Raw genomic sequence first — 26381 nt, 5'->3', positions numbered from 1 at the left:
TCCTGCCATGCTGTCTCCTGGAAAGTCAATGGAGGCTTAGGATGAGGCTACCAGACCCCTAAAACTCTACCTCTGTTCAGAGCTGGGAGCAGGGCAGAGGAGCAAGACTTGGAAGGTGGGGTAGGGCACATTCCAGGGGTCCACAACCCTCTCCCCACTCATGGCAGCCCTCCACATCCCATCCTGGGATCCTAGGGTGCTAAGACCAACTCCTGGATCTGCGGACACTACGATCCTCTCCCTAAGACCTTCGACCTTGACCCCAGTGGGCAATGACATTATTGTAGAGGGTACTGGGGTCACTGGGGTGGTGCCTTCCTCAGAATCTTGTCTGGAAGATCAGCCAGGCTGCAGGACTGAGGGGCCCAAGCTTCAGGCCCTACCATTTCATTAGCTCGAGGACCAACCCCTCTGGTCTTGGAATGAGGCTTGAGCCAGGCAGAGATGCTTTTAATAGGATATTTACAGCTGGGACTGGAAGCAAGGCCAGAGGGGGTTTAACCCCAGGCCCTGTGCGGACAGAGTGGGTGGCAAGGGCAGTACTCAGGTGAAGGAGGTAGGAAGATTTTGTTCCTGCTCTGACCACATCTGATTCTTCTGGAACCTCCCAATATCCCAAGGCTCTCTGCTTGGTGGCCCTGTCTTGTATTCTGTGTTGGATCCATCTCTATACACCCATCTCACCCAAGAGCCGAACTCAGTGCCCGGGACCAAGAGAGCATTCTACCTCTCTTCCCACTGGCAGACCTCAGCTAAGTGGCCAAAAAGTAGTTGCCTATCCGAAGAGTGGTTTCTACAATCTTGCTGGTGACACAACCCCCACCCTGGGAGCATCTAGCTATGTAGGGGCCAGTTATTTATTTGTTACCAAGACTGGACATTAGTGAGTGGGGATCAGGGATGCTACACATTCTATGATGGGCAGGATTCTGGAGACAAATCGTTCAGCCCCAGATGCCTATGGTGCACCATTGAGAAACACTGACTGGTGCTCAGCCAGTCCGAAGTTGGATATGGGAGAGTGGGCGATGCACAGAGAAAGAGATAGTGAGAAGAGGCAGAGGAGGAAGGGATGGTCAATTGGGATATGATGTACCCAGGGCAGCTGTGGTGTGCTAAAGTCTCTAGGGAACAGACTAACCCCAGCCAGTGTTCATTCTTCTTCATTTTCTTAATCAATCATTGATTTATCCAGCAGCCGTATACAAATGCTCTCCAAGGTCCTGGGCACTGCACTAGGCACTTGGGTGGGAGGGGTGTACAGAGATAGATCCAACACAAAACTCATAAGCTGGTGGCTTCCTTCATGTATATAAGAGTCAAGAACTGTGCCCAGTTAACCTCTCTGTCCCCAGTGCCCAAACAGAACCTTGCACACGGTGGGGGCAACGTCTGGTTGGATGGACAGATAGATGGATGGATGAATGACTGCAATACAAGGTGGAAAGTAATCAGTGAAACTGTCAACATATTGTCATAGCCACGGTCAGTTAAAACCACTCTGATGCCAGTTGTCCTGAGTTAGAATTGAGACTTCCACTCCCTTGGGCAAGTTCCGTAACCTCTCTGTGCCTCATTTTCTCATCTATACCATGGTGGCAGTAATATTACTACCTCACAGGATTGTTACGCTGAGTATTTTGTGCATTGACGTTAGTAAAATGCATAGAACAATGCTTGGCACTTATTACTCTGTAAGTGTTAAATAAACAAAATAACTCCTGCTCTTGTTTTCTGTGTGCTCAACATACCCCATCCCATCCAAAATTCAGAACAACTTTCCAAGAGAGCTTGACTCTCCCAGTTTTATAGAAACGTGGAAACTGAGGCTCAAAGAGGTCACTCCGCGAGAAAGGGGCAGAGCACCAGGGAGCTGTCCAGCCCCAAAGCCTCCGCTGAAACCTATCATGCTGAAAGTCCACACCAAGTGTTCCCTGGCCTCCTCTGGCAGGCTCAGATTTCACACGATGCCTGGTCATGTTGGTTCAGGCATGGTGATTGAAGTCAATGGGGAAATGGAACCTCCTGAAATCCCAGCAGCGCCCATGCTTCACCAGTTCCAAAACCCTCTGATTTTAGGGCTCACACCAATAATCCCAACTATTTGGGAGGCCATAGCAAGAGGATTACTTGAGGCCAGTATGAGACCAGCCTAGGCAATATAGTGAGACCCTATCTCTACAAAAATAAAAATATTAGCCAGGCATAGTTGGGCAGGCCTATAGTTCCAAATACTTGGAAGACAGGCTGAGGCAGGAGGATTCCCTGAGCCCAGGAGTTCGAGGCTGCTGTGAGCTATGATGATGCCACTGCACTCCAGCCTGGGGGACAGAGACAGACCTTGTCATTTTAAAAAGGAAAGCCCTCTGATTTTCTTCTTTCTGTGTTTGCCAGCAGCAGGGCAAGTTGCATTCCCCACTGACTGGTGGGGAAACCTGGCATCAGGGACTTGCCCGAAGCCTCGTAGCAGATCAGTGACAGAGGCCTTGGCTCCTGACTGCTGGTCTTGTCTGTGGCTCTTCCGGCTCACTGTCCTTCCTCCCCACACAATCTGAGGGTCGGGAAGAATGGACTCTTCCAGGGAGACACAGCTCCTGCAATACACACAGTTCTGTAGTGGAATATGGGGGTGTCTGCCAGGGTATCTCCCAGCAGAGCCCCATCTGTCAGATCACCAGCTGTGTCGCCCTGGTCCTCTCCCCCAGCTCATATCCTCTGGCTTCAGCATCTTCTTCTGGCGCTGTTGCTGAGGCCTCTACCTCGTGATCCTCCCTCTTTGTGCACATTGGTCAGTTGTGGCTTATTTTGGAGGGCAGTGGCATCTGGCATTTATTGCCTTCCTTTTGGGAAACCCACATCACCAATTCTTAGCCTCTAAAAAATTCTCCAAATTTGCTTCTCCCATGCAGAAGACATTTTAATTACCCCAGCTGCCATTATCTGTTCCAACCAGCTTTGAGCCATTCCCAGATAACCTCGCGTTAATCAGCCCCAGCTGAGCCCCTGGTACATGTCATGTGTAGGTAAAAGCCTGGAGGTGAAAAAAGAATTATAATAAATTAATAGATAAGCAATCACAATTAATGCCACTTTCCGGCAATAACAGTTATATCATGGGGAAGATATTTTCATCTGTCATTCCTTAAGGCGATGTTTTCCAAGCTTCAGCTCCTACCCATTCAGACCCATGGGGTGCTAATGAATTAGCCTATTATGTTATGCTGAATGTTTCTAAAAGGTCCCTCGTCGATACTGAATTCAGTGTGTCAACATTTGGCATCGAGAATGCAACTTTTTGCCAAGCAGCAAGGTTGCACACAGTTCACGGTGTACAGCACTTGGGGTCTTGGCCCCTGGCAGTCTGAACAACAACAAAAAAAATTGGAGCTGGACAAAGAGGCCTCTTCATCAGCTCCCCATTGTCACTGTCCTCGTGTTACAGGGATGGGGGCACTCTGTGCCACAGGCCCTGCAACACTTTGCAGCTAAGCCCAGGCTCAGGGGTGGCGGGGAAGAAGATGACCCCCAGCACTGCCACCCCAGCCTGCCCGCTCTCGGGCGGTGAGCAGCTACAGCCTCTGCATCCCTCTCAATAGACCAAATGCTGCCTCTGGAGACTGGAAGGGCTGGTTCCACCCACATCCAAACCCCCGCCAAGACCAGAGATGCTGTCCTGCACACTGAATCAGGTTGGCCTCTGGTCCTAGATGAAGGTAAACTGAGTCATGGAGGCCCTGGGCAGCCTAATGCTTTGGCATCTTTCAAGCCTTAGATATAAGGTCAACATTGAATTGGAGAAGAGGCTGAACCCCATACAGGGAAGGATGAGGAGGGCACCCCCTGTAGGCAGAGCTCAGCTTCTCCCGCATGGCAGCAGGTCAGCCCTGGCCCAAACTTGCACACCACCACTGTGCAAAACGAAATCCTTCCAGCTCCCCAGATCCTCCTTGTTGAAAGGCAGTTTGGGAAAGATCTCATCCTCCACCCCAGGCAAGTTTACCAACCCACTCCTAAACTTCCAGTCTGTAGATAACCCCGAAGTTGATCAGCCACTGCTCAGTTCCTGCTACATGTCATGTGTAGGTAAAAGCCTGAAACTGAAAAAAGAATTATAATAAATTAATAAACAATCACAATTAATGCCACTTCCCAGTAATAACAGTTATATCATGGGGAAGATATTAGGTTGGTGCCATTAAAAGTAATGGGCAAAAACCACAATTACTTTTGCACCAACCTCACACTGTCACCTGCCATTCCTTAAAGCTCCCCCTGAGAGGAGGGTGTGAATCACTTGTCGCTACGTTTCAGGCTCTTCCCAGTGATGTCTAAGTGCCCCAGGAGCCACTCAGCTTGCTAACCCTTCTTTCCACTTTGGGTAACAGGAGTATTTGGCTCATGGTTCATGGGGGAGACAGACCCAGATACGAGCAGTTATTACCGGTGGCATGAAGACCCAAAAGTCCCAGGATAAGAGCAGAAGCACCTCTGACCCATACTGTTGTGCATGTGTACAGGAACAATCAGGAGAGGCTTCCTGGAAAAGGTGACACTTGACTTGAATCTTGGAGAACAGCTCACCCAAGAGGGGTCAAGAAGACCCTGCCAGGAGATAGAAGGCATACAAAGGTGCTGGACAAAGGGATGAGAAGCAGGACCAAGGAGACAGAAGCCAGCAAGAATGGGAAAGGGAGGCTAATGTAGTTGGCTGTTCCTGGAACAAAAAAAAAGTGAGAGTGAGAAGGAAAGTGAGGCCGGAGGGGTGGAGAGCTTTGGAAAACTGTACGAAGGAATTCGCACTGTATTCTGAAAAGGCTACAAGAAGTCATGGAAATATGTGCAGTGTGGAAATGACAGGCCTGGATTTATACTTTAGAAAGATCCCTCTGGTCCCTGCCTGGAGAGCAACTGCCCTGGCAGTGGACATGGGCTGGGGGCCGGGCGGCGGCCAGAGCCTCTGCGTGGGCGGAGATGCGTCACCATAGGGAAGAGGGAGGGCTCTGGAGCTGGGTAGCCTGGCATTGCTTCTGTCACTCCCCAGCTCTGGAACCCTGAGCAAAAGACCTAATATCTGTGTGGCTCAGTTCTTTCCTCTAAAATGGGGTGATAATAACATCCTCTTAGTAGCGTGCCCATGTGAATTAAATGAGTTAATGCAAACAAGGTACTTTGAACAATGCCTGCCGTTCTGAGATTTGTAGGTGCTCAGTAAATGTGAGCTGACTGTGGTTGTTCTGACACTGCCAAGAAGAGTAAGGTAGGAAGGCCCCAACCTTTGTCTGCCCTTGGGGGGTGTGCCCAGTAGCTGTCACAACCTGCTGCCAGACGGCGCAGAACATAAACGTGTCAAACACATACATGATGTTTAATATGTCCCAGGCATGTTCTAAGGACATCCACAAACACTTTTTTTCCATGACAACTCTATATGGTAGGTGGCATTATCAATCCCATTTTGCAGATGAGGCAACTGAGGTGAGGAGAGTGGGTAACACTTGAGCCCAGGTGGTCTGGCCTGTGTCTGGTCGCCTCAGGGAGTCGCCCTGGAGGAGCTGAGGGAGGGAGACCTCTTCTGGGGTGTTTATTCTCTCTCCTCCTTGCTGCTTTTCTCCAATTCGACAGGCGTCCCGATGGAAACCCAGACCCATCTGTGTATGTTTCTCAGTCACAAGTAATCGCTTAGATTAGTGGCTTCTTAAAACACAGTCACCGGGCCCTACAACAGACATCAGAGTATCTCAGTGTGGTTCCTACTCTACAAAAATGAAATATCTCCAAAGACAATTCCAATGCACGCCTCGTCCTGAACACCCACCGGGGGACATAGAACATGGAGGGTTTGGAGTAAGACAAACAATGATGCATTAGTCAATGTTTAACAACCAGCTCTCTGAAAGGGAGAGAAAAGACAAAACACAGAAATCCTGATTTGTCATGCTTGCAAATTTCCATGGTACACATACTCCCACCGTGGCCAATACTGAGCTAGCCATGTAATACCACTGAAGGCAGAGTTGGGAAGAAATGCTCACATTCAGCTCTCACTAGCCAGTGTGAGCAGTGCCAGCACAGCACTGAAACAGACCTGGGTGCAGACCCGACTCTGACTTGTATGAGCTGTGTGACCTCAGGTAAGTCACCTTACCTCTCCGACTCTCTTTTCTCATCTGTAAAAATAGAATAGAGTGCTATGCTAGTCAGTGCCTCCGTCACAGGGGGCTGTGAACATGAAGCCATGGGGCCCATGTGCAGGGCTGAGCGCTGCCAACCCCCACTCCCTACTGACACTGAGGCCACGTAGACACTCTCCGGCCATCTCAGTGGGAAGCTCCCATCTGCTGAAGCCCCTCCCTCCTGCTGTCATCCAGCCCCTTCCCCATCCAGATCCTGACCTGGAATCAGGGTCATATTTGTTTGCACAAACTTGGGACCAGACTTTCTTGCCTGGGCTTAAGTCTGCTCCAAACCCCTTCCCTACTCTCCAGATTGTCAAAGAGGAAACCAACACAGTGCATTCGAGAAGGAGGGCACTTTGGGGGTGCAGGAGGAACAGGAGAAGTGTAGCACCCATTAGAGACATCGCAGAGACCGGAGGAAGCCAGCCAGCGTGAAAGGGCCCCAGGCTTTAACACTCATCATCTTTCCATGAGTCATCGTTGATTTAACCAAAGCTGCGGCTGTGATGGGGCTGGATGCTCCTCATGACGGTGGCAGTCACAGAGAGACAAGCACAGCCCAGTGTGTCCCCAGCTTCTGTCTCCCAGCACCGGATGGAGTGACCGAGTGGGGTTCCCAGGGGAGAGGACAGGCTGGGGGCCAGGGGGAGGGCAGCTTAGTGAGGGGAGAGCGTGGGAGAGTATAGACAGTGGATGAGGAGGAGTTCAGACAGTGACCTCAAGACTCAGTTTCCCCACTAGTGGGATAGGGCCGATCTAGACTGCGCAAGTATATATTTCAAAAAGTCAAAACCATGAGTCTCATGCAGATATAGAAGGAACATGCGTCAGAGGTAGATTCAACTCACTAACGAGGGAACCAGTAGGATGGAAAAGCTGACTCAAGGAGCATTTGAGGAATTGGGTATTTATAGGTATTTCAGGCGGGGTTGTGGGGAGCATAGACTAAGACTTTTATGTTGGATAGAAAATGGATTAATGTCCTGTAAGGCAATAAAACCGCAACCTTGGGGAGTATCTTCTCTATTAGACAACATTCTACAAATTAACCCAGAGTCTGAGCTTTCAATGAGTAGCTGACAATGAAGTCAAACCCAGGTGCATTCTCCAGGAGAATGAAGTAATCCTGGCGGGCTTGGTAAACCATGTTTCATTGTCATGTTGGAAAAACACGCTGCTCCCCTTCTGCCTAATTTCCAGGTTTGGGGTGGTTTTCCACAGGACAGAGCTCATCTTTGTTCCTCTCACTCCCACCTGCCACCTCCTCTGCTGACATCTCTAACTAGCTTAGGCACACCTGGCTTCTCCCTTCACCCCCTGCCCCTCTCTGCCTCCTTCCTTCATCAGCCCACCCTGCCCCCAGGGCCGGAGCTGCAGGGAGGGGCTAGAGCCAGGCTTGCCTGCATCGAGACCCTGTTCTCCTAGACCCTTGGCCAGGCCTACCTGGCCCATGACAGGCAGGCTGACCACTGCTCAGCTGCTCCTAGGAGGCTGGGGGTGAGGAGGTCCTGGCCGGGGAGAGAAGAGGGCCATACTTTTTGAGTCCTAGGCAGAAAAGACTGTTTTTAAAAATCCTCTTCTATGGAATACAATGCTCCCTTCAGCCTCCCTCTGTAACAAGATGCTCAGATCTAGTAAGTCTCCCCACTTTGAAAGGAAGCAGCATCATTAAGCTTCCTCTGTGTGTGAGGCTGGGTGTTTTATGTGAGCTATTTCACTGGGTCCTAGAAAGGGGAGTGATCCCCATTTTGTGGATGAAGAAACAGGCTGAGATCCCCTGGTTGGCGTGGGGAGGTCAGTTGCCTAAGTTCTGAGTCAGACTCCAGATGCAGTGGTCCTATGGGTGCTCCTGTGACACCCCGAGATCCCGCACCCCTCCTGCAGGGCTCTGTGGCCTCAGGCCCTGGGCAGCCCTGATTAGGGAGCAGGTAGGTGGGGCTGGAGCTCTCAGAAGTGAGCATCCCTTGATTTACACAAACCTCTCTCTATCCAGGATCTCTACGCTTTAGATCTGGAGCCCTACCGCTACTCAGGCGTGAACCTGACGGGGTTCCGAATTCTCAACGTGGACAACCCACATGTCTCAGCCATCGTGGAGAAGTGGTCCATGGAGCGGCTGCAGGCGGCTCCCAAGGCCGAGTCTGGCCTGCTGGACGGAGTGATGATGGTACGACGGCTGGGCGGGGCGGCTTCCAGGGGCTCCCCACCTGCCTGCCTTCTTGCCTTCTCTCCTTCCTCTTCTTTCTTTCTCCCCTCCACCATTTCTCTTATTGAGACCTCCCATCTGTCAGCCAGACCCCAGGCTAGGGGTTGTGGACACAAACATGAAACAGACACAGTTCCTCCCCAAGGGACCCCATCTGATGGGGATCCAGACCTGTAGCAAAAGATCATAGAAAACAGGAATAAGGCCCCGAGATGCTGGTCACAGAGGACCTCAGGCTGTGACACACAGGTGTGAAGGCCGAGGAGGTAGTGTGGTCAGGGCCTAGGTGGCAGGGGTGCGGTGAGTGGGCACGAGAAGGTCTGAGCTGCAGAGGGTAGTGCTCAGGGTGTCTGTAGAGCAGCAGAGTCAGCCAAGCCTGGCCATTCCCCAGAGGCAGGGACAGCCACCTCCAGGACCTCCAGGCCTGTTAGCTCACCAGGACATCATGTCCCGTGGCAGGGGAGGAGAAGGAAGACAGGGCAGGGTGGGCCAAGGACCAGAGGAGGGCCTGGGGAGCCACTCTCAGGCAGGCCCTTCCCTTCAGACTGATGCAGCCTTACTGTACGACGCTGTCCACATCGTGTCTGTGTGCTACCAGCGGGCGCCGCAGATGACCGTCAACTCCCTGCAATGCCATCGGCACAAGGCCTGGCGCTTTGGCGGCCGCTTCATGAACTTCATCAAGGAGGTGAGTGCCCCTCAGCCCCCACCAAAGTTGTCTTCTGCGGGCTGTGGGCCCTGCAGAGCAGCAGAGCGGTCTGGGAGTGAGGCACAACTGATTCTCATCCATGCCACCTCGGGCAAGTTGCCTCACGTCTCTGAGCCTCAGTTTCCTTGTGTGAAAATCGGCTCCATAGGACGAAGCTTATGGCATGATTGAGGGACATGCATCCTGGGCATGTGGTAAGTGCCCAGTAGGTGGTCAGCATTGCCAGCGGGATACAGCACGGGCTCGAAAGTACAACAGATGAGGGTGTTTGCTTCCTGGCTGTATGACCTGGAGCGAGCTGGAGAACGTTGCTGAGCCTCAGTCACCTCATCTGTGAAATGGGTTTATGAAGCATAACCTACCTTGTGGGCATGTGAGATGAAGTTAGACATTGCCTGGAAAGTGCTTAGTGCAGGAGGAGGGTCATTTCATAAAAATCAGCCCCACAAACTCATCTTCACATCATGGGCCCACTGACCAACTTCCCAGCCAGCATCCCCACTGGGACCCTCCTCTCCTGGCACCAGCTCTTCTGTGGAAAACCCCATCAGTGGAGCTGATTCTAGAGAAACCAGGCAACACGGAACCTGTCCTGCCTCCAAGACCATGGATCACACAGTGTGTATTTCAAAGACTTCTCCATCTGCCCCTGTCCTTGTAAGCTTTGGATGGCAGGGCTTATTGTCCCCACTTTATGGATGGAGAAAGTTAAGGCCTGAACTTGCACCCTGGCTCCATCACAACTAGCTGCGTGACTTTGGGTGAGATGATTAACTCTTTGATCTCCAGTATGGTATAGGGAGTGCCTGCCTCAGTGTCGGGAAAACAGTGAAAAACTATGTGAAAATCACCTAACCCAGGACATGGCCAGAGTCAGATCCCAGCAGATGGTAGACAAAGAAAGTTCTGGAGGACGAGATCTAGGGGGGGTTACCCTGGGCCAGAGGGAGTGACCACATCCAGAGCAACACCGAGGGCAGAGGGGAAGCCCTGTAGGAGGACTCCAGAAAGAAAGGATAGATGAGCTCCCTGTTACAATCACAGCGGGCCAGAAACGAAGCTGGCTGCCTTCTTAGGAGTGTACTCATGTATTCAATAGCACTTTGTCACTGGCAGCTGGATTCCAGGCTCCGAGCTATGCCCTGGGCTCTCAGCAGGGCTAAAACAGACTTGACTGTACACATGCAGAGCCTAGGGAGGGAGGCGTTCATCAGGTCCCAGCACTAATGGAGACAATCTCATATGCAAAGGAAGGCAGCTCCACAAGACAGAGTGAATCGCAGAGAAACGCCCACCTTGGATGGGGGTCGAGGGAGGGCAGCTTCCCCTGACATCCCGAGTTCACCATCGCTGCTTCCAGATGAGGCCAAGTACAGCTCCTCTCACGTAGTAGACCAACATTAGGAGGAATATGGATAATACAGGGCTTTTAGGGCACCACACATGTGCCTTTGCATCTTGTCTCCACTTCTCCCCAGCTGTGTGGCTTCAGACAAGTTACGGGACATCTCTGAGTCAGTTTCCACACCCGGCAAACTCCACCTCATAGTTATTGTGGGGGATCAATTCAGTCCCTGGATACAGTTTCTTCACCCCTAGAAGGGACTCCAGTCCCAGATGTTTTGGTGTAAGGACCTGATGATACCTTCTCATCCAGCTTCTCATCCCTCAAAACTGCAGAGGACATCCCACTGTCCGATGCCCTGAGCAGGGCCCTGACTGGGTGATCAGCGGCTTGCTCTCAGGGAACTCTGAGACCCGACTTTCAGCCCCCTGCACCCCCTTCCTCAGCAGGCTTCTGCTGAGCAGCCCCAAGGCCACTGTGAGGGTCTCACATCCCAGGCCACAACCTGGTCCTATTGCTCCTCTGGCTCAATCGGGAGATTTAGGAGCCCTAGGAGCCAGACAAAAGTGGCCTGAAAGCATCACTGCTTTTTCACTGCATGACCTCAGACAAGCTGCTGAGGCTTTCTGCGCCTCAGTGTCCTCCTCTGTCCAGTGGAGATAACGGTAGCACCTTATCGTCGGGTTGTTCTGAGGATGGGTGAGTTACGGCACGTGTGTTGCACGGAGGACAGTGCGTGGCTCATAGCAAGTGCTGAACAGGTTGGCTGCCATCACTGTTACTTCCGTGATCGCCACCGTTATCCCTGTGCCTTCCTGTTTGCTGACGGGGTTCCACTAGCTGTTCTCCAGGCCACATTGTTTCAGGGACACCCACCTGTTCACACTTCACCCCTCACCCCTTGGAAACCTTGAGGCTCAACTGTGAGTCCCTGAGGGGAGCAGATTCACCACTGCCCACCATAGAAAGGGGGCTCCATTCTTCTTCCCAGGGTCAACTGGCCTGGGGTGGCATGTCTGGCCCCAGGCCCAGTGACTGACCCTCACTGCTCACGCTCCCTTATAGAGCGCTCTTGGAAACATTCATCCTGTCTCATTTTAGGGCTGTGAACATAGCCAAGGCCCAGAGTAGCCCCATGGGGCCTGTGGTCCCACAGCTGGCCACAACCGAAGCTCAGATGCCTGCCCCAGCCCAGCACCATCCCCCCTCAGACCACTCCCAACTTGCCCATCTCCCCATCTGATTACGTGACACTAAATCGTTTTAAAGACTTGGCATTTCCGAGAGGAGCTGGAAAATACCAGGCCAGAGTTCAGAGCGTGTGAAGCATCTTTCATTTAGCAAGTCCTGAGCGGTGGCTAGAGGGGGCGGGCAGTGCAGGAAATGTCACAGGGAGGAGCCACCTACACTCCCTGGCCTGCCCTGCCCACCCGCCCACAGACAGGCCATGCACCTGCTGGCCTTTCATTCCTCAGTAGCTGACAGGCAGGAAGGCTTCCCTCACAGTGCAGGTTTGAAGGCACCTGCTGTGATTTCCCCTGGGGGCCAAGAGATAGCCCGAGGGCATGGGGCTGAAGAGGAGAAAAGGCTGAGGGACTGGGGAGCCAGGCTGAGGGAAGCTGAGCTTCCCTGTGAAGTCATAATCAGTGGCTTTTACCTTCTCTGATGCATCTTTTAATCTCTGCTCCCGACCCTCGGCCCTCAGCTCCCTGGGCACCTTGTAAACTCTCCTGACTCCACCTTGGGTGCCTCGACCCCAGGCCTTTCAGCGCTGTCACTGCAGTGAATCTGTCCTGTCCCGCCCCAAGTATCCCACCCCTGCATCGTTCAGTCCCTCTTTGAGCCTCAGTGTGCACATTTGAAAAATGGGGGCAATGCTGATGCCCACCTTGCAGGATAACAACAGTGAGAACTGAATGAGCTCTCGTGGGAAAGGATAACGGCCCTCTGCGACCAGCTGTCTACTGGAGCCTCGAGCCTGGGCCCAAGTCCTTCCTTTCTAGCCTAGGGCCAGCCCACAGAGCTTCACAGATGGAAACCACGAAGGAGAAGTGATCATCTCTGCCACATCCTTGCGATTATATATGCAGGCACTGTGCTCAGCACTCTGTGCGTTTTTATACCTCTGAAGTAGGTGGTTTCGCTCTTCCCGAAGCTCAGAGTGGTTGCATTGTTTGTGCAGAGGCCACTTTCTAACCACTTTGGTTTTACAGCCTCCCTCGCCTCCAAAGCACTCCCCCACTGCCTGAGTTTGTACACTAGCCATTTGCCTATAAAAGTACCTTAGAGCTGCCCATGTGCTTGGAGATGTGTAAGGGTTTTCCTCTGAGATTTGTCAGTAAAACTCCAGGGAACTGTGGACCCATGGCCTTGTGGGTTGAACTGTGAGTGTATATGTGGGTGCTTGTGGGGGCATTCTGCAGGGAGAGGCTGTGGAGCCCAATGCAGAATCTGCACGGGGGTATGGCTCAGAGTGGTTAGGAACCCAGGGCAGCAAAGCAAGGACTTGGAGCCAGGCTTCCACTACTCAGACCTTCCATTGCCCCTGCCTCTTCTCCAGATACAGCTCTCTGGCCCAGTCTGACTGTATGAGCTCCCAGATTTTCTCCCCTCCCATTGCTCCCAAGCCCACATTTGTTCCCAAAGACTTCAGGATGCGTGGAGCTTGGTCTTCCCCCAATACAGAAACCTCGGGTATTTAACTGCTTACCAGCTGCCACCCCAAGTTCTTGTAGGAGGGAAACAGGTCCAGACTGAGGTATGGGGCCCTGTGATCCTGGGTTCTAGTTTGGCTCTGCCTCTTGTTCACTCTGTGTGCTTGGGCGGCCCATGGACCCCTCGAGGCCGGCTTCCTCAACTAGAAAGTGGGAACCATGGTCCTTGCCTCCCATGATCCACACCTCCCACGGCTGTGGTGGAGGTTGCACGGCATGAACCGTGTGAAAGGACCATGTAGACTCAATGCTCTCAGCCTGCAGGAAAGATGTTATCTAGAATCAAGTCAGCAAGCTTTCTCTGTAAAGGGGCGCATAGCAAATAGTTTAGGTTTCACAGGGCATACAGTCTCTGCTACAACTAGGCAACTCCACAGTTGCAGCACGAAAGCAATAGCTAAACACAGAGGCATGGCTGTGAGCTAATAAACCATTTACAGAAGCAGTCAGGGGCCGGGTTGACCCTCTAGCCACAGTGTGGCAACCTCTGTTATAGAAGATGGAGCTTTTCGGCGGGTGCGGTGGCTCGTGCTTGTAATCCCAGCACTTTGGGAGGCCAAGGTGGGTGGATCACAAGGTCAGGAGTTCGAGACAAGCCTGACCAACAGAGAAAATCCCTGTCTCTACTAAAAATAAAAAAAATTAGCTGGACATGGTTGCACATGCCTGTAATCCCAGCTACACAGGAGGCTGAGGCAGGAGAATCGCTTGAACTCAATAGGCAGAGACTGCATCACTGCATTCCAGCCTGGGCGACTGAGCTAGACTTCATCTGAAATAAAAAAAAAGATGAAGCTTTGTCCAGTTTAGGTCTGCCTCAACCTCTGCCTGCCTCTCTCTGTGTTAACAATGCTAATGATGATACAAAAATAACAAAAGCTACCACTTACTCAGTAAGGTTCATGGTGTGCCAGGGACTGTTCTCAGTATTTTATATGACTTATTTCATTTCACCCTTATAGCATTTGGTAAGATGGACACAATGATTAGTTCCATTTTACAAATGAGGAAACTGAGGCAGAGGGGTAAAAAATACCCAAAGTCACACGGCTAATTGTGGCTGGGCCCAACATTCAGACCCCAGAGGTCTTAACCACAGCATACATGGCTGGCTGAGTTCTTAACCACAGCATACATACAGCTGAGGAAACTGAGGCAGAGGGGTAAGAAATACCCAAAGTCACATGGCTAATTGTGGTTGGACCCAGCATTCAGACCCCGGAGTTCTTAACCACAGCATACATGGAGGTGGGGGTGATTTCGGCCTCCCCTGCCTTTCAGGGGGCTACGCCAAGGCCAGCTTGGCCCTCTGGCTTTTCTGCCTCTTGGCAGGCCGCACCTGCCACACCCCTCCCCGACTGCCTCCCTGCCCCTCTCCCAGGACCTGACATGGGCTACCCCTTCCCATGACTTCAGGGCGGGGGCTCATTTGAGCGCATCCGAGATCCATGTTGTACACGAGAAGGTGAAAATGTAAAGCTGGCTAAAGAGCATAATAGAATTTATGGAAATCGCTGGCTCGCACCGCAGCCCGAGCAATGATGGAGGTGATTATTAATTAATCATGGTCTTGGGGGAACAGTATCAGTGCAAGGAGTAATTAAAATGAAGCATTGTACAGTTGTACCGAATGATGATTTATGAGCCTGAAGAATTGCCGCTCTGCCCTCTCCCCTCCGCAGGCTCAATGGGAAGGATTAACTGGACGAATTGTTTTCAACAAAACTAGCGGCTTGCGGACGGATTTTGATCTGGACATCATCAGCCTGAAAGAGGATGGGCTGGAGAAGGTGCGTGGGCTCAGGAGAGGGAGGGCAGGTGGAGGAGCAGGGCCTCTTAAGTCTCCTAGGGCAGACCCCAGGCAGAGGCCCAGAGGCAAGGGGCAAGACACAGTCCAGCGGCCCCTCAGGGACTGACTCAGTGCCATGTAGCCTGTGCCTCCTGGGGACCCGTCAGAGAACAGGAAGGCCTGGACTGGAGGTCACACGGCTCCAGAAGCCAGTGGCCTGGCTGCAGCAGACACCCACACTGTCACTCTGTGAGTAAGGGCCGTCGAGGATGCCTAACCTGGAAGCATAACAAAAGGTCGATGGGGTGGGTGGACTGTCTCTGAGTCCCTGCAGGGCTGCCATGGAGCAGAAGGACAGATGTGTCCTAGGGTAAAAATTTAAGAAAAAAAAACACCTTTCTAACCAGCAGGGAGTGTCTCCCCTGGTAGTGAGCTCACCGTCACTGGGGACATTTAAGCAAAGATAGAGCAGTTGCTTTTCTGGGAGACCGAAGATGATTCTTACCCTTGGAATGAGGTTGAAGCACATGGATTCTGAGCTCCTTCGCTCTGGGCTTCTAAGGCCTCTGCAATTCCAGAGAGTTTGGAGCAGGAAAGCAGGCCTGCCTGGGGCTGGGGCCTCCCATCTGGCTAACACAGAAATGTTTTAATGAGGCCAATTCCAGTCCCTGGGAGCCTGCAGCATATCCTATCAATGTCAGGCTTCTGGGCCAGGAGGGAGATTTAACACGAGCCCTCAATTCACAGCATCCCCTGGGACCTGGATTTTGGGGGGCTCAACCACACTCTGTCCCCAGCATATTGGTCCCTGGGAGCCAAAAGGACACCTCCCGAACCCTGCAAGCTGCTGAGGATGAAATGTAGGGAGCAGAAGCCAGCCGAGTGGGGGGGCCACTTCAGAAGTCTCTGCACCTCAGGACTCTGATTTCTGTCCTCTCCGCCCCGCACTGTCCCAGTTCAAGCCTTTCAGGTGGATTATTTTAACACGCCGCCCTGGTTCTTGAGCTCTCCAGCCATTCAGTGTGCACACAGATGAGGCTTCCCCAAGCGCAGCTCTGCCCTGCTCTGAAACTGCCCATGGCTCCGGAGTGCCAAGTCATTAAACATCAGCCCCTCACCTGGGCCTGCAAGGCTCTTCACAAAATACACCAGCTGGCCTCTCTGGGCCTCGTTTCCACATCTCCCTGAAACATACCCCATGGTCTCATCATGCTCCCTCCCTCCTGGACCTCCAGGCCAATGCCCGCACAAGGGGGCTGGATGTAACCTCTGTCCGTCAGGCAAGGGCCTGGCTCTGCCTAGTTCAATGCTGTCCTCCTTGTGCCTGTGATCACAGTTACTCCAGTCAGTCCCGACTTTCCCACCAACTCATGGGAGCCACCATGCAGGGGAGGAAGTGGCTGGAGAAGCCTCCCTATTACTCTGTAATTATTTCATGCCACATACAGCATCAGTCCTTAATGGCAGGCGCTGTGGCCTCCACTCCTAAGATCATCGGGATCCGTTTGCTCAACCCTATGCAAACTCTATAAGTTCTCATCAAACGATCTTCCAGCTTCTATTTAAGCTCCTGCAGTGGTGGAGAGCACACTTCCTCCTCTGGCAGGGCTCTAGTGAATACAGTGTTCACTCAAGTGGCTGTCCCATGTTTGCTCCCTGAGCTACCCACCTCCAGGGATAGCCGAAAATTCTAGGGACAACCATTAGATGGCACATATGCCAACACTTCCCGCTCCATGCCATAAAAGGCATCAATAATCCATCATTCGAGTACTCTTTCCATCTGAGCCCACCTGCAACCTCCTTCGCCAAACAGCCCTCCAGGCAGCTGGTACAAATTGGCCAAAGCTAATACTCCAGAAAAACTCTATTATCCCTGGACAGAGGTCAGCCTGCCAAAGGCACTCACCAGAGACCCCGGGTCATAGCCACCTGGATTATGAGCACAGAGCCTCTGCAGGCTGGGTCCTCCTCAGTCCTCCCTGGTCTCACATCCCCATAGCACCTGGTATCTGACAGGGCTTGCGGTCAGAGCTTGGGAGCTGGTTTGTGCTGTTCATGCGGCCTCTGAGCAGATGTTTGCCGAGCACCTTCTGCACCCAGGTGCTCTGCTAGGCACGCTCAGGCTGAGCTTGGCTCTGAACTCAGTCTACTTAAGAGAAGAGCCTCTTTGATGCCGTCTGCCTGTCTCCTCTCCTTGTGGCCCTGGGTGGTCTACACAGGCAGGGATCCTGCCCTGAGAGGATGCTGAGCTCCCAAACACAGCCAGTCTGCCTCTCGTATTATCGCTTCTGTTTGCTAAGCCGGGTCATAGCTGATCCAGCCAGCTCCTGCCGGTGGCTTTGGGAGGATTAAGGCAGAATTACCCAAGCATAATTACATGTCTCTCTGCTATCTGCTCTGCACAGCTCTCTTAATGGGATGTTTGCATTCAGCCTCTCTGTTTAATTGATTAAGTGTCCTGAGTACCCCCCGACTGGGCCAAGGACAGAGTGGGCATGCAGAAGGCTTCCTTGAGTGAGAGGAGCTGAGAGCAGGCAGAGCTGGCCAGAGCCGGGTCAAAAAGGATCTTCAGGAGGCCCAGGACTTTAGCATGATTTCTAAGCTTGACCTCTCCTTCTCTACTTCTAGCCTCAGGCCCCATATCCACAAGGAAGCTGTAGGGAGAATTATGCCGCCTTGGTCAGGGTGTCTGCCAGTTTTAAATGTTAAACCACAAAACAAACAACTGCCTTCAAACCCAGCAGCATCTCCCCCTGAGGTCCATGCCCTCCTTGTGCTGCCACCCCAAAACAGCCACAAAGACTGGCCGCCTGTTCCAGACTGCCCTCCCGCACATGGCACATCCATTATCCTTTACTAGGTCCACAGATGTTTAGTGAACATCTCCCTTGTTCCAGCACCTATCCTAGGCTTTAGGAGGAGTCTACACCCAGGAGCTGGCACTGGGGCTGAGACCCAATACATGAGCAACTGGGTGCCCTGGGTCTCCCAAGGAGCTGTCCCAGGGCAGGGCCTGGCACTGACCATGGACCCCTGATTCCCTCCAGCCCCTGCTTGGCATCTGCTCAGCCCTGAGACGCCTGGGGCTGCCTTCGCATTTGCTGTCTTTCTCCGCATTTTCCCCTTCAGCTGTGATGGGCTTGCCAGCAAGGGAGGTGGCAGAATTCAGGGATTCAGCAATTTGGGATCCTCTTTAGGAGAGGAGGGAGAGCAGCAGGGATGCTGTCAGAACGGTGACCTGGAAACGCAATGGCAGTGGTGATGATAACGATGATTGTGACAATGAGGCTGATGGTGAATGGGAATGAGATGAAGGTCTTGTCGATATGGAGGAAGGATGGGTAGACCAAGGACTCAGCACCTTGTTTGCTGTCTGTCTGTCCTTCCAGGTTGGGGTGTGGAGTCCTGCAGACGGGCTCAACATCACAGAGGTTGCCAAAGGCCGAGGCCCTAATGTCACCGACTCTCTGACAAACAGGTCACTCATCGTCACCACAGTGCTGGTAAGAGCCTGCAGCCCCCGCAGGAAGGACTGTCCAACCTGGGGGTGGGTGGCCGTTTGGGCTGGAGAGTCCCTTCTATAGGTCATCCTATACCTGGCCCTTTCCACAGTGCTCAGACGGGGCTTGTTCTCACCCATGCGCCCCCAGAGGCAGCTGAACCAGGCCCTGCTGGGTGGCCTCAGGTCCTCCACCCAGAACCTGGAGGCTGCAGGTAGGTGGAGACATTTAGGGTCAGTAGGAAACTCTTAGAGAGGAATTGGAGCACAGCTGCGCTGCTTACTGCCACGGGCGGAAGCCGCTGCATTTTTGCGTGTCACTCCCACCCACTCCCTAAATCCTTGATGTCTGAGTAGGAGCCATGCTGGAGGTGGAATTAAGGGGGTTTGACTGCCCATTGCAGCCTGAGTAAGGATCTGCCTCTCCTAGCCCAGTTCCCACAAGTGCCCCCAACTGTGGTGGGTGCTGTGGCCACACCAAGAGAGCCTAGCAGGTGCTGGGAGCCTGTACACACGCCGCATTCTACAGTGCCCTTTCTAAGAGCCGTCAGCACCGCCACACCCCCACCTGGAATCACACCCCATCTTCTCTCCATTCCCCAGCTGAATAGCTTTGCCTTCTCCTGACCCATTTCAACCCAAGAAGTGACTCTGGGAGCCTCACATGTGCTCTCTGCACCTTTGAGCTCACATGTGGGCAGAACAGACCCAGGCCACTGGCCTCCTTGTGCTGCCCGTGCTGTACCCACTCCACGCGCACCTGTCCCTCCTGGAAGGTCTCGGGTGTCCAGAGACTCAGGACAGATCCTCTGAGGGACACAGCTCTGCTTTTGGGGACCCAAGCCGGGCCATCCTGGGGAGAGGCAGCCCAGTCACAGCCTGGTGAATGCTGACGGAAGACCCTTTGAGGACAGTGTTGGCTCTAGTCAGCTGCTACTTACAATAAAGCAAATATGTTTATAAGGACCACGTGCTGGGGTCAGTCCTCTACACAAAAGGGAGCTCAGACTGTTTTGGATATAGTGAGGCTGCCTCGGAGCAGAACCCGGGACAGGCTTGTCACCCTATACCTGGCCCTTTCCACGGTGCTCAGACAGGGCTTGTTCTCACCTACATGCCCCCAGAGGCAGCTGAACCCTGCTGTGTGGTCTCAGGTCCTCCTCCCTGGGATGATTCACCGCATATGTGCTTGGTGGCTGGGCAGCAGATGTCATGGAACAGGAAGGGAAGTCATGGGGAAAAAGCCATTCTTCCGGGAAGCCCAGTGAATGGCAGATACCAGGCGTCCTGTCAGCATCCAGAGAGAAATGTTAGCCTGTGAGTCTCACTATCGGCCCTCGGGGTTAGGATGATTGAGAGGATCTGAGCTCAAGATGGTGGAGATCTCACAGCGGCTCCCGACAAGCTGCCGACAGAGCCTAAAGAGGTGGTCTCGGGGTACACCTGTCCCCTCTTTGGGGCAAGACCCCTACTAGTATCTTCCCTAAAACCGCATATCCTGCTGGTCTTTATTGATCAAATTTTTAATAGCTAAACAAATATAAAAATCAGTCTGCTAAAACCAATAAGCAAAAATATGTCAAGAAGAATTGGGTTTGTAATGTAAAAATGAAAATAAAAAACAAGAGCAAAGGGATTAGGGGGCAGACTAATGTGCAATTAATGGGATATTGATGTGGATAAAAATAGAAAAGATAAAGGAGAGTTAAAAAGAGAACAAAATAAAAAGGTTACAGGGGAAATAATAAAGAGAAAATGAAGATAAGGAATGAGATAAAAGGGAAAGATGGCAAGAAAGATGAAAAATTAAATAATTTATAGCTCTGACTAGACAAGGTAAAAAATGTAACACCCAAATGTCAGAAAGCGAAAGGATAAAAGTGCGACAAAGCTAAAATATAAAAGGGTAAAAATAAAATAATAAAAAGGTGGTAAAAGATTAAAAGCAGAGCTGCATAAAATGTGAGATCTAAATAAAACACTTTTCACAAGGCAAGATTAGAAAAAGGTAAAACTAGGATGATTTAAGAGATTAAGAAGAGAGATGATTAAATGAGCTAAGGTGATTCAGTCACAAAACAATACTCTGAACAGCAAGCTAAAGATTATATACCAAAGGATACAAAATATAAGCACCTTGAAAGACCGTGGGGTTAAATTTTATTAAAACAGAAGCAGCCTGATTTCAAGGGCATAAAACCCTTCTGCAGAGGCACAGGGCATTTTTGCTACATAAACAGAGGCAGAATCCAGGAGACACCCCATGCCTTTGACCTGTGAGTACTCACAGCTTCTGTCAGTACTTGCAGCTTCTTGGAAGGTCCCCTGCCTTCTGTGCTCACTGATTCCCGGGAAGTTGCATTCCCAGCAACCTGCTGCTTCCTAGACACTCCAGGGATAGGAAGGGAGAAAACCCCTCTTGGCCCATATCTTGGTCACAGCTCCATCTGTCCCACAGCGTCTCAGCCGCAAGGCATCTGGGCAGACGCAAGCCCAGCAGCTCTTTGGGACATGCAGTGCGAGCAGGACCTGGTGAAAGAACAGTTTGATGATCAAGAACACAGACCTTTGGGATGGAGTCCTGGCTTTGCTATTGATTTGCCATTTGAGCCTGAGAAATTGCTTACCCGCCCGGTGCCTCAGTTTCTCCCTCTGAAAAAGGAAGGTGATGATAACCGTACCTACTTCATAGAGTTCAGAGAATGAATGATTAATTAAGTGGCACAGAGTGCTGTCTAAGTGACAGCTGCTTTTGTTATTCATTATTATTGATTACAAATCGAGTCCCCAGTGAGCTCAGCTTTAATACAGCTGGCAGAGTGAGAGATCTGGAGAAAAACTCCACTTCTGTCCACAGGCAGAGCCCTGAACTTCACCAAAGACTGACCCCTGCCCAGGGCCACAAAGGTGGTCTCTAGCACAAGGTGTTATGTTACAAACTTAATTTGCATTTGAATGCCTTTCCGTTCGTGGCCATTCCCTGGCTCACCATAGTCCAGCACTCTGCCCCCCAGCCCTCCCCATTTGTTTACACAAAACTTCTTACAGTTTTGTTTCCCAGCTGGTCCTTGAAGGCATTAGGGTTTGCAGCCTTATGGGTCCCTCACAGCTCTAGTCTCCTACTGAGATACAGAACTCCAGATCAACCACCACCTCATTCCCTCCCTTTCCATGGTCTCAGCTCCTGAAGCAGATATCCCATCACCCATGGATGGGGCCACTGACCATCTTAACCCCATCATGTAATATCAAATACCCACATGGTCTGGGAGTTCCTGATGATTCAGCTCTTTCCATCCCCACTGCCCAGAGATCACTGGAGGGTGAGCTGTGCTTCCCCCTGTGGGGCAGTGAGAGAAGCCTATCCTTTTCTGGAGGCAGGAGAGTGGAGGGAATGACCTCTGGAGCATCCCTAATGGGGACGGAGGATGTGACACAGTCTTTACATGGGCCTCCAAAAAAGTCTGCCTAGCCAAAAGTGTCCTCAGAGTCTCCTGGGAGAGAGATGCTCTCTCCCGTGCAAGGACTGGCCTAGGGCCCCCTGAAACTAGAGCTGCTCCAGATGCTCCAGAGAATGTTCCCAAAAGGCTCAGCATGGTCTGCACATCTTGGAGCCCTAGGGGATGCCCTCAGGCTTGGGCTCTTTGGGACAGCTACAAGGCGACAAGGAATGGCCCAGCCTGGCCCAGCCTCAGCCTCTGAAAATACAGCCCCATACTTGGCAGCCTGAATGCAGGGCCAGCTCCTCCTGCTGAGAGCATAGCCCAGGCCTGTCTGGGAGGATGTTGTCAGGGCAACAGCACTTTGAGTGACAGGCAGGTCCCAAGGTACCAGTATACAACATCAAACTGCTCTGCCTCTAGCGAGCAGGGCCTAGATCCAAGACCCCTGATGAAGGGGTTTCTCCTCCCCTTTCTTCCCCAGGAGTCTGGTGTGGCAGAAAGCAGCAGCTCTGTGTGAGCTGCCCCCAAACCTACCTGCTATCCTCCCCTCTCCTGAACCCCCAGGGTTATGTGCTAAAGATGTCTTACCCTGGACAGAAAGATGGACAGGTCCCTGGCACTGCCCTTTCTGGCCCCTTAGAGCCACTGGCAGCCTTCCCGATTCCTGAGATCGAAACAGCAGCGGCAGGGGCCTGGATGCCTGCCCTCCCCCGCCCTCTCCCTGCCCAGCCCCAGCCTCTGTTCTGGTTCTGCTCTTCCACGAGCTCATGAAAAATTCATCTGCCCAAACCTCAGCTCACACACTGAGAAAACACACCCATCCCACTCCTGGGGGCCCAGCTTTTGAAGGTTCAGGATTCATTTGGCTGCCGATGTGAGCCATGGTGTGGGTACACGTGTGGGTATGTGGGTGGGTGCGGACCAGCTACACACGGGTGTCTAGATACTCACTGAGGGGTGAATCTGTGCCGTGTGCACATCGTGACCCACATAGGCTCAAAGACACTCAGCACCCAGCAGCAGGAGACGGGAAAAAGCTAGGGCTAGAATGTGGGCTGGGAGAACTGTCCCAGGCTGGGAGCCATTATACGCCCCTCCTGCTGGAAGAACAGCCCTCCTGATACTGTGTGCTGCTTCTAACTGGCCAAAGCCAAGGCCTCAGGTCCAGGGTTCTTGGCCTCTGTGTCGGAGAAGGGCTGGGCAGACAGGACATCTGAAAATGTGGCGCATTTGTGCCAAGGACATTGTGTATACTTGTGCGTGCGTGTGTGGCTATAGGCTGATATTGCCTAAGTCAGAAGCTAGCTTGAGAATGCAGATATTAGGTAGCTAACACCTGATCCTTCCTGACTTGGGGATAACCCCCCAAGACTCCCTCTTCCAACTCCATGGGTCGTCATTGGGAGAGGATTAGCACTGGACTTGACTTTCACGCTGGGGTAAGTGATCAGAGAGAAACTGGACAAAGAGCCCCGGCAACGGAAAGTCAGAAACGGTTATTTTTCTGGACCCCTGTATTCTGTGACTTGTTGAAGAGAAATATTACCCCTGTTCCTACGGCTGTTCTCCCAGAGCAATAGGAGAGCGTGAAGTTATGAAATTGAGGGCACCTTCACTGAGCAATCGATTAGCAGCCGAGAGAGCTTGTGAATTGGCTGTCTGGACATTTCCAGTAATAAATTGTGAAATAGTCCATGAATAAGTAGTTGGCGGAGTTCAGAATTACCCCCTAGGAAATGTTGCAGGTCTAGAGACACATTACTAAGGCGAGCACCATTTTAATGCTCTGGGCTTTGGCTGTTAAATATGTATGCCATCCGCAAAGCACTTCCCGAAATTAATGGCATTTTACAGCTGCTCTGAAGGCAGCATATTTATATGGAGATGTATAGATTCTGGGGCTGTGGTGGCTTCACAAATGAAGTGCTAATTTTAGAGGATCAGGCCAGGGAGGGGTGTGAAGACAGGGTCAGGAAGTAAGCTATCTCAGGACCTTTCCTGAAACGGTTTTCCACTCTCAGTCATGAGTTTTTAACCTTTGATGACATTGGACGTGGCCTCTAGGCTGGAAAGGTCACTGCATTAACCAGCCAAATAGCATCCAGGAAGTAGATAAGATGATGATTCATAATAATAATAATATTGGCAGCTAACAGTTGCCAGGCACTGTTCTGAGTGCTTTTCATAGACTGACTCATTTTATCCTCACAACAAGCGTATAAAGTAGGTTCTATTATTTTCCCCATTTTACAGCAGGAGGTGAAATTTGCCTAGGATTCTCTGTGTGGTTGGTGGGTCCTCTGGGAAAGGGGGCACTGTCTCTCTGATTCTTTCCATCAGCTAAAGTCAGGGCCACCAGGTCCAGTGGTGCAACTTGTTCACTGCATAAGAGCGTCAACCAAAAGACCCTGCTTGCCAGGCCCCATGCCAGGGTGCGGGGGCATGGCCCAGAGACGATTTTGCACAAAGGCAGTGCGTGGACCAGCCAGTGTCCTCTTTCCTCCTGCCTCAGCACTTTTTCAGGCCCCAAATGGACTCTTCTCCAACCTTGTTGAGCTGCCTCCTTGGTTGGAAGGTGAATGAGAGAGGCACTGAGGTTAAGCATGGTGCCTAGTCGAGGGTCCAGCTTCCTACCCAGTTAGCTGAGAAGTGGTTTTCTCAGAATCCCTGGATAGTCAGGAACCCCTAGGGGATTCACAGACTGCCCCGCCCCCACTGGCTCATTCCTGAAGCACCCCAAAGGACTGGTGGAAAGCTCCAGTGGATCAAGCATGGGACGGGATGGGATTTAGAGAAATAGCGCTGCTGGGAGGCAGAGACAAGACTCAAGCCTGCCCGCCACAGAGGGAGGCCTGCAGGAGGCTGCTGGTGAGCTTCTGCTCCTGGACCTCCCACAAGGGTCTTCACTGGGCCGTCCAGCGCTCACCCCACCTCAGGGGCTCATGAGGTCAAGGGAATGGCCCCGCCGGTTGAGAGAAGGATGAGGCACCTCTGTAGTCAAGCATGTGCCTTAATGTGGGCATGTGGATGTGAGCTTCCTGGTTCACATGCATTCTGTCAGCTAACCGTGGTCACACATCCACTGAAGGCTTGAGGCATTCCGTCACATGGGGGTGCTGAGGCAGGTCTGGGGATGTTTGACTGACAGGAAGAGGCTGAGGAGCCATAGGCAGGAACAGGGTAAGGGGCTAAGGAAGGAAGCCCCACGTGAGTCAGAAGATTAGAGCGGTCCAGAAACAGGCTCTGGAATGGCAGCTCGTTACCTGATTCGGGAATCTGGAAAAGCCAATTCACTTGGAAGGTCTGACCCCAGGGAACAGACAGGAAAGCCAAGCCAGAGAGAGGCGTGAGGCTGACTGGGAAGGGTTGGAACTGGAGCCCATAACTGTAGTTCAGCTCCTGAGTGATTTTGGGCAACTTACTGACCTTCTCTGACCCTGGATTTCCTCATCTATCACATGGGGCAGTGTTACTATCTTGCAAGCTAGTGGGGCTTAAATCAAACAGCCTGTGATAAAGAGTTTAAATCAGTGCCTGGTGCAGAGTAGGAACTCAATTGTGTTGAATTTTCTGGGAGTTCAGCACATCCATCACGGGATTGTGATGGGGCTTTGCGAGTGAAGCCAGGTGGATGGTGCCAGCAGAAATGTGGACTCGCATGCTGACCTGGATTCGGGACCTGGCTGCATCAGAGCCCACGGTTCCTCTTGCTGCGGACCTCAGCCTGGATGAAGTGCACCACTTCTCTCCACTGACTCTTCTGCCTCTTCTCCCAGTTACCCTTTGCAGGGTTGCCATGGGTTTGTTTCAAAATGAGAAATCAAAGTCATGCCCTGTTCAAATCCCTTCCCAGGTTCCCCATCACCCAGAGAGGAAGAAGCCTGTGGAGGGCGGGGGTGGGGGGTCTGCCATGGAACAGGCATCTCTGACTCACAAGCACACTCCTAGGGATCACCTGCCCCCCAGGGAGGGGCACCATGGCCTCAGGGCCTCAGGCACAGAACTCACACTCTGGGGTTACACTAACCTGAATTCAGATCTTCTCTCCCTGCCAGCTAGGGGGACTTACACAAGTCATATATCCTCACGAACTTCACTTTCCGCATCTATAAAATGGGAGTATTCATATCCACGCCGGGAGGCTGACATTAAGGCAAAATGAGGTGATGCCAGCACCTATCTACTGAGCTCTGGGGCTCTACTGGCCTCTGTGCCAGGCACCCACGGGCATGAACTCATTTGCTAATTGACCAGTGCCTGGCACAGCCACATACCGATAAGCTGTCCCTCTTACCAGCAATCACTCCCCCGGGACCCTAACACAGGGGACTGAGGAGGTTCTTGGAAAGAGAGAACGGCACCCGGGAGTGTGTAAATCTAATCTTGTAAATCGGAGTTGGGAGAGAAGTTAGAGCAGAGGGCTTTCTGAAGGGCTTTCTGCAGCAGCATCCTCAGATGTGAGTGGACGTCAGAACTCCCTGGAGGGCTCCTGAAAAC

The 26381-nt window shown here is 52.1% G+C and overlaps 1 protein-coding gene across 2 annotated transcripts in view; it reads left to right on the top strand.

The window, feature by feature from the left end:
• GRIK3 (glutamate ionotropic receptor kainate type subunit 3) overlaps window positions 1–26381 on the top strand; it is a 230286-nt gene that overhangs the window by 161663 nt on the left and 42242 nt on the right. For both annotated transcript variants that reach the window (XM_032246980.1, XM_032246979.1), the window contains exons 6-9: window positions 8170–8343; window positions 8927–9070; window positions 14833–14940; window positions 18332–18445. In XM_032246980.1, the coding sequence (XP_032102871.1) occupies window positions 8170–8343; window positions 8927–9070; window positions 14833–14940; window positions 18332–18445 (540 nt within the window). The remainder of the gene's footprint in view (window positions 1–8169; window positions 8344–8926; window positions 9071–14832; window positions 14941–18331; window positions 18446–26381) is intronic.

This window comes from Sapajus apella, unplaced genomic scaffold (genome assembly GCF_009761245.1).
Source record: "Sapajus apella isolate SASKATOON/1434 unplaced genomic scaffold, GSC_monkey_1.0 scaffold62, whole genome shotgun sequence".
Taxonomy (NCBI): domain Eukaryota; kingdom Metazoa; phylum Chordata; class Mammalia; order Primates; family Cebidae; genus Sapajus; species Sapajus apella.
This window is presented reverse-complemented; position numbering and strand designations above follow the sequence as displayed.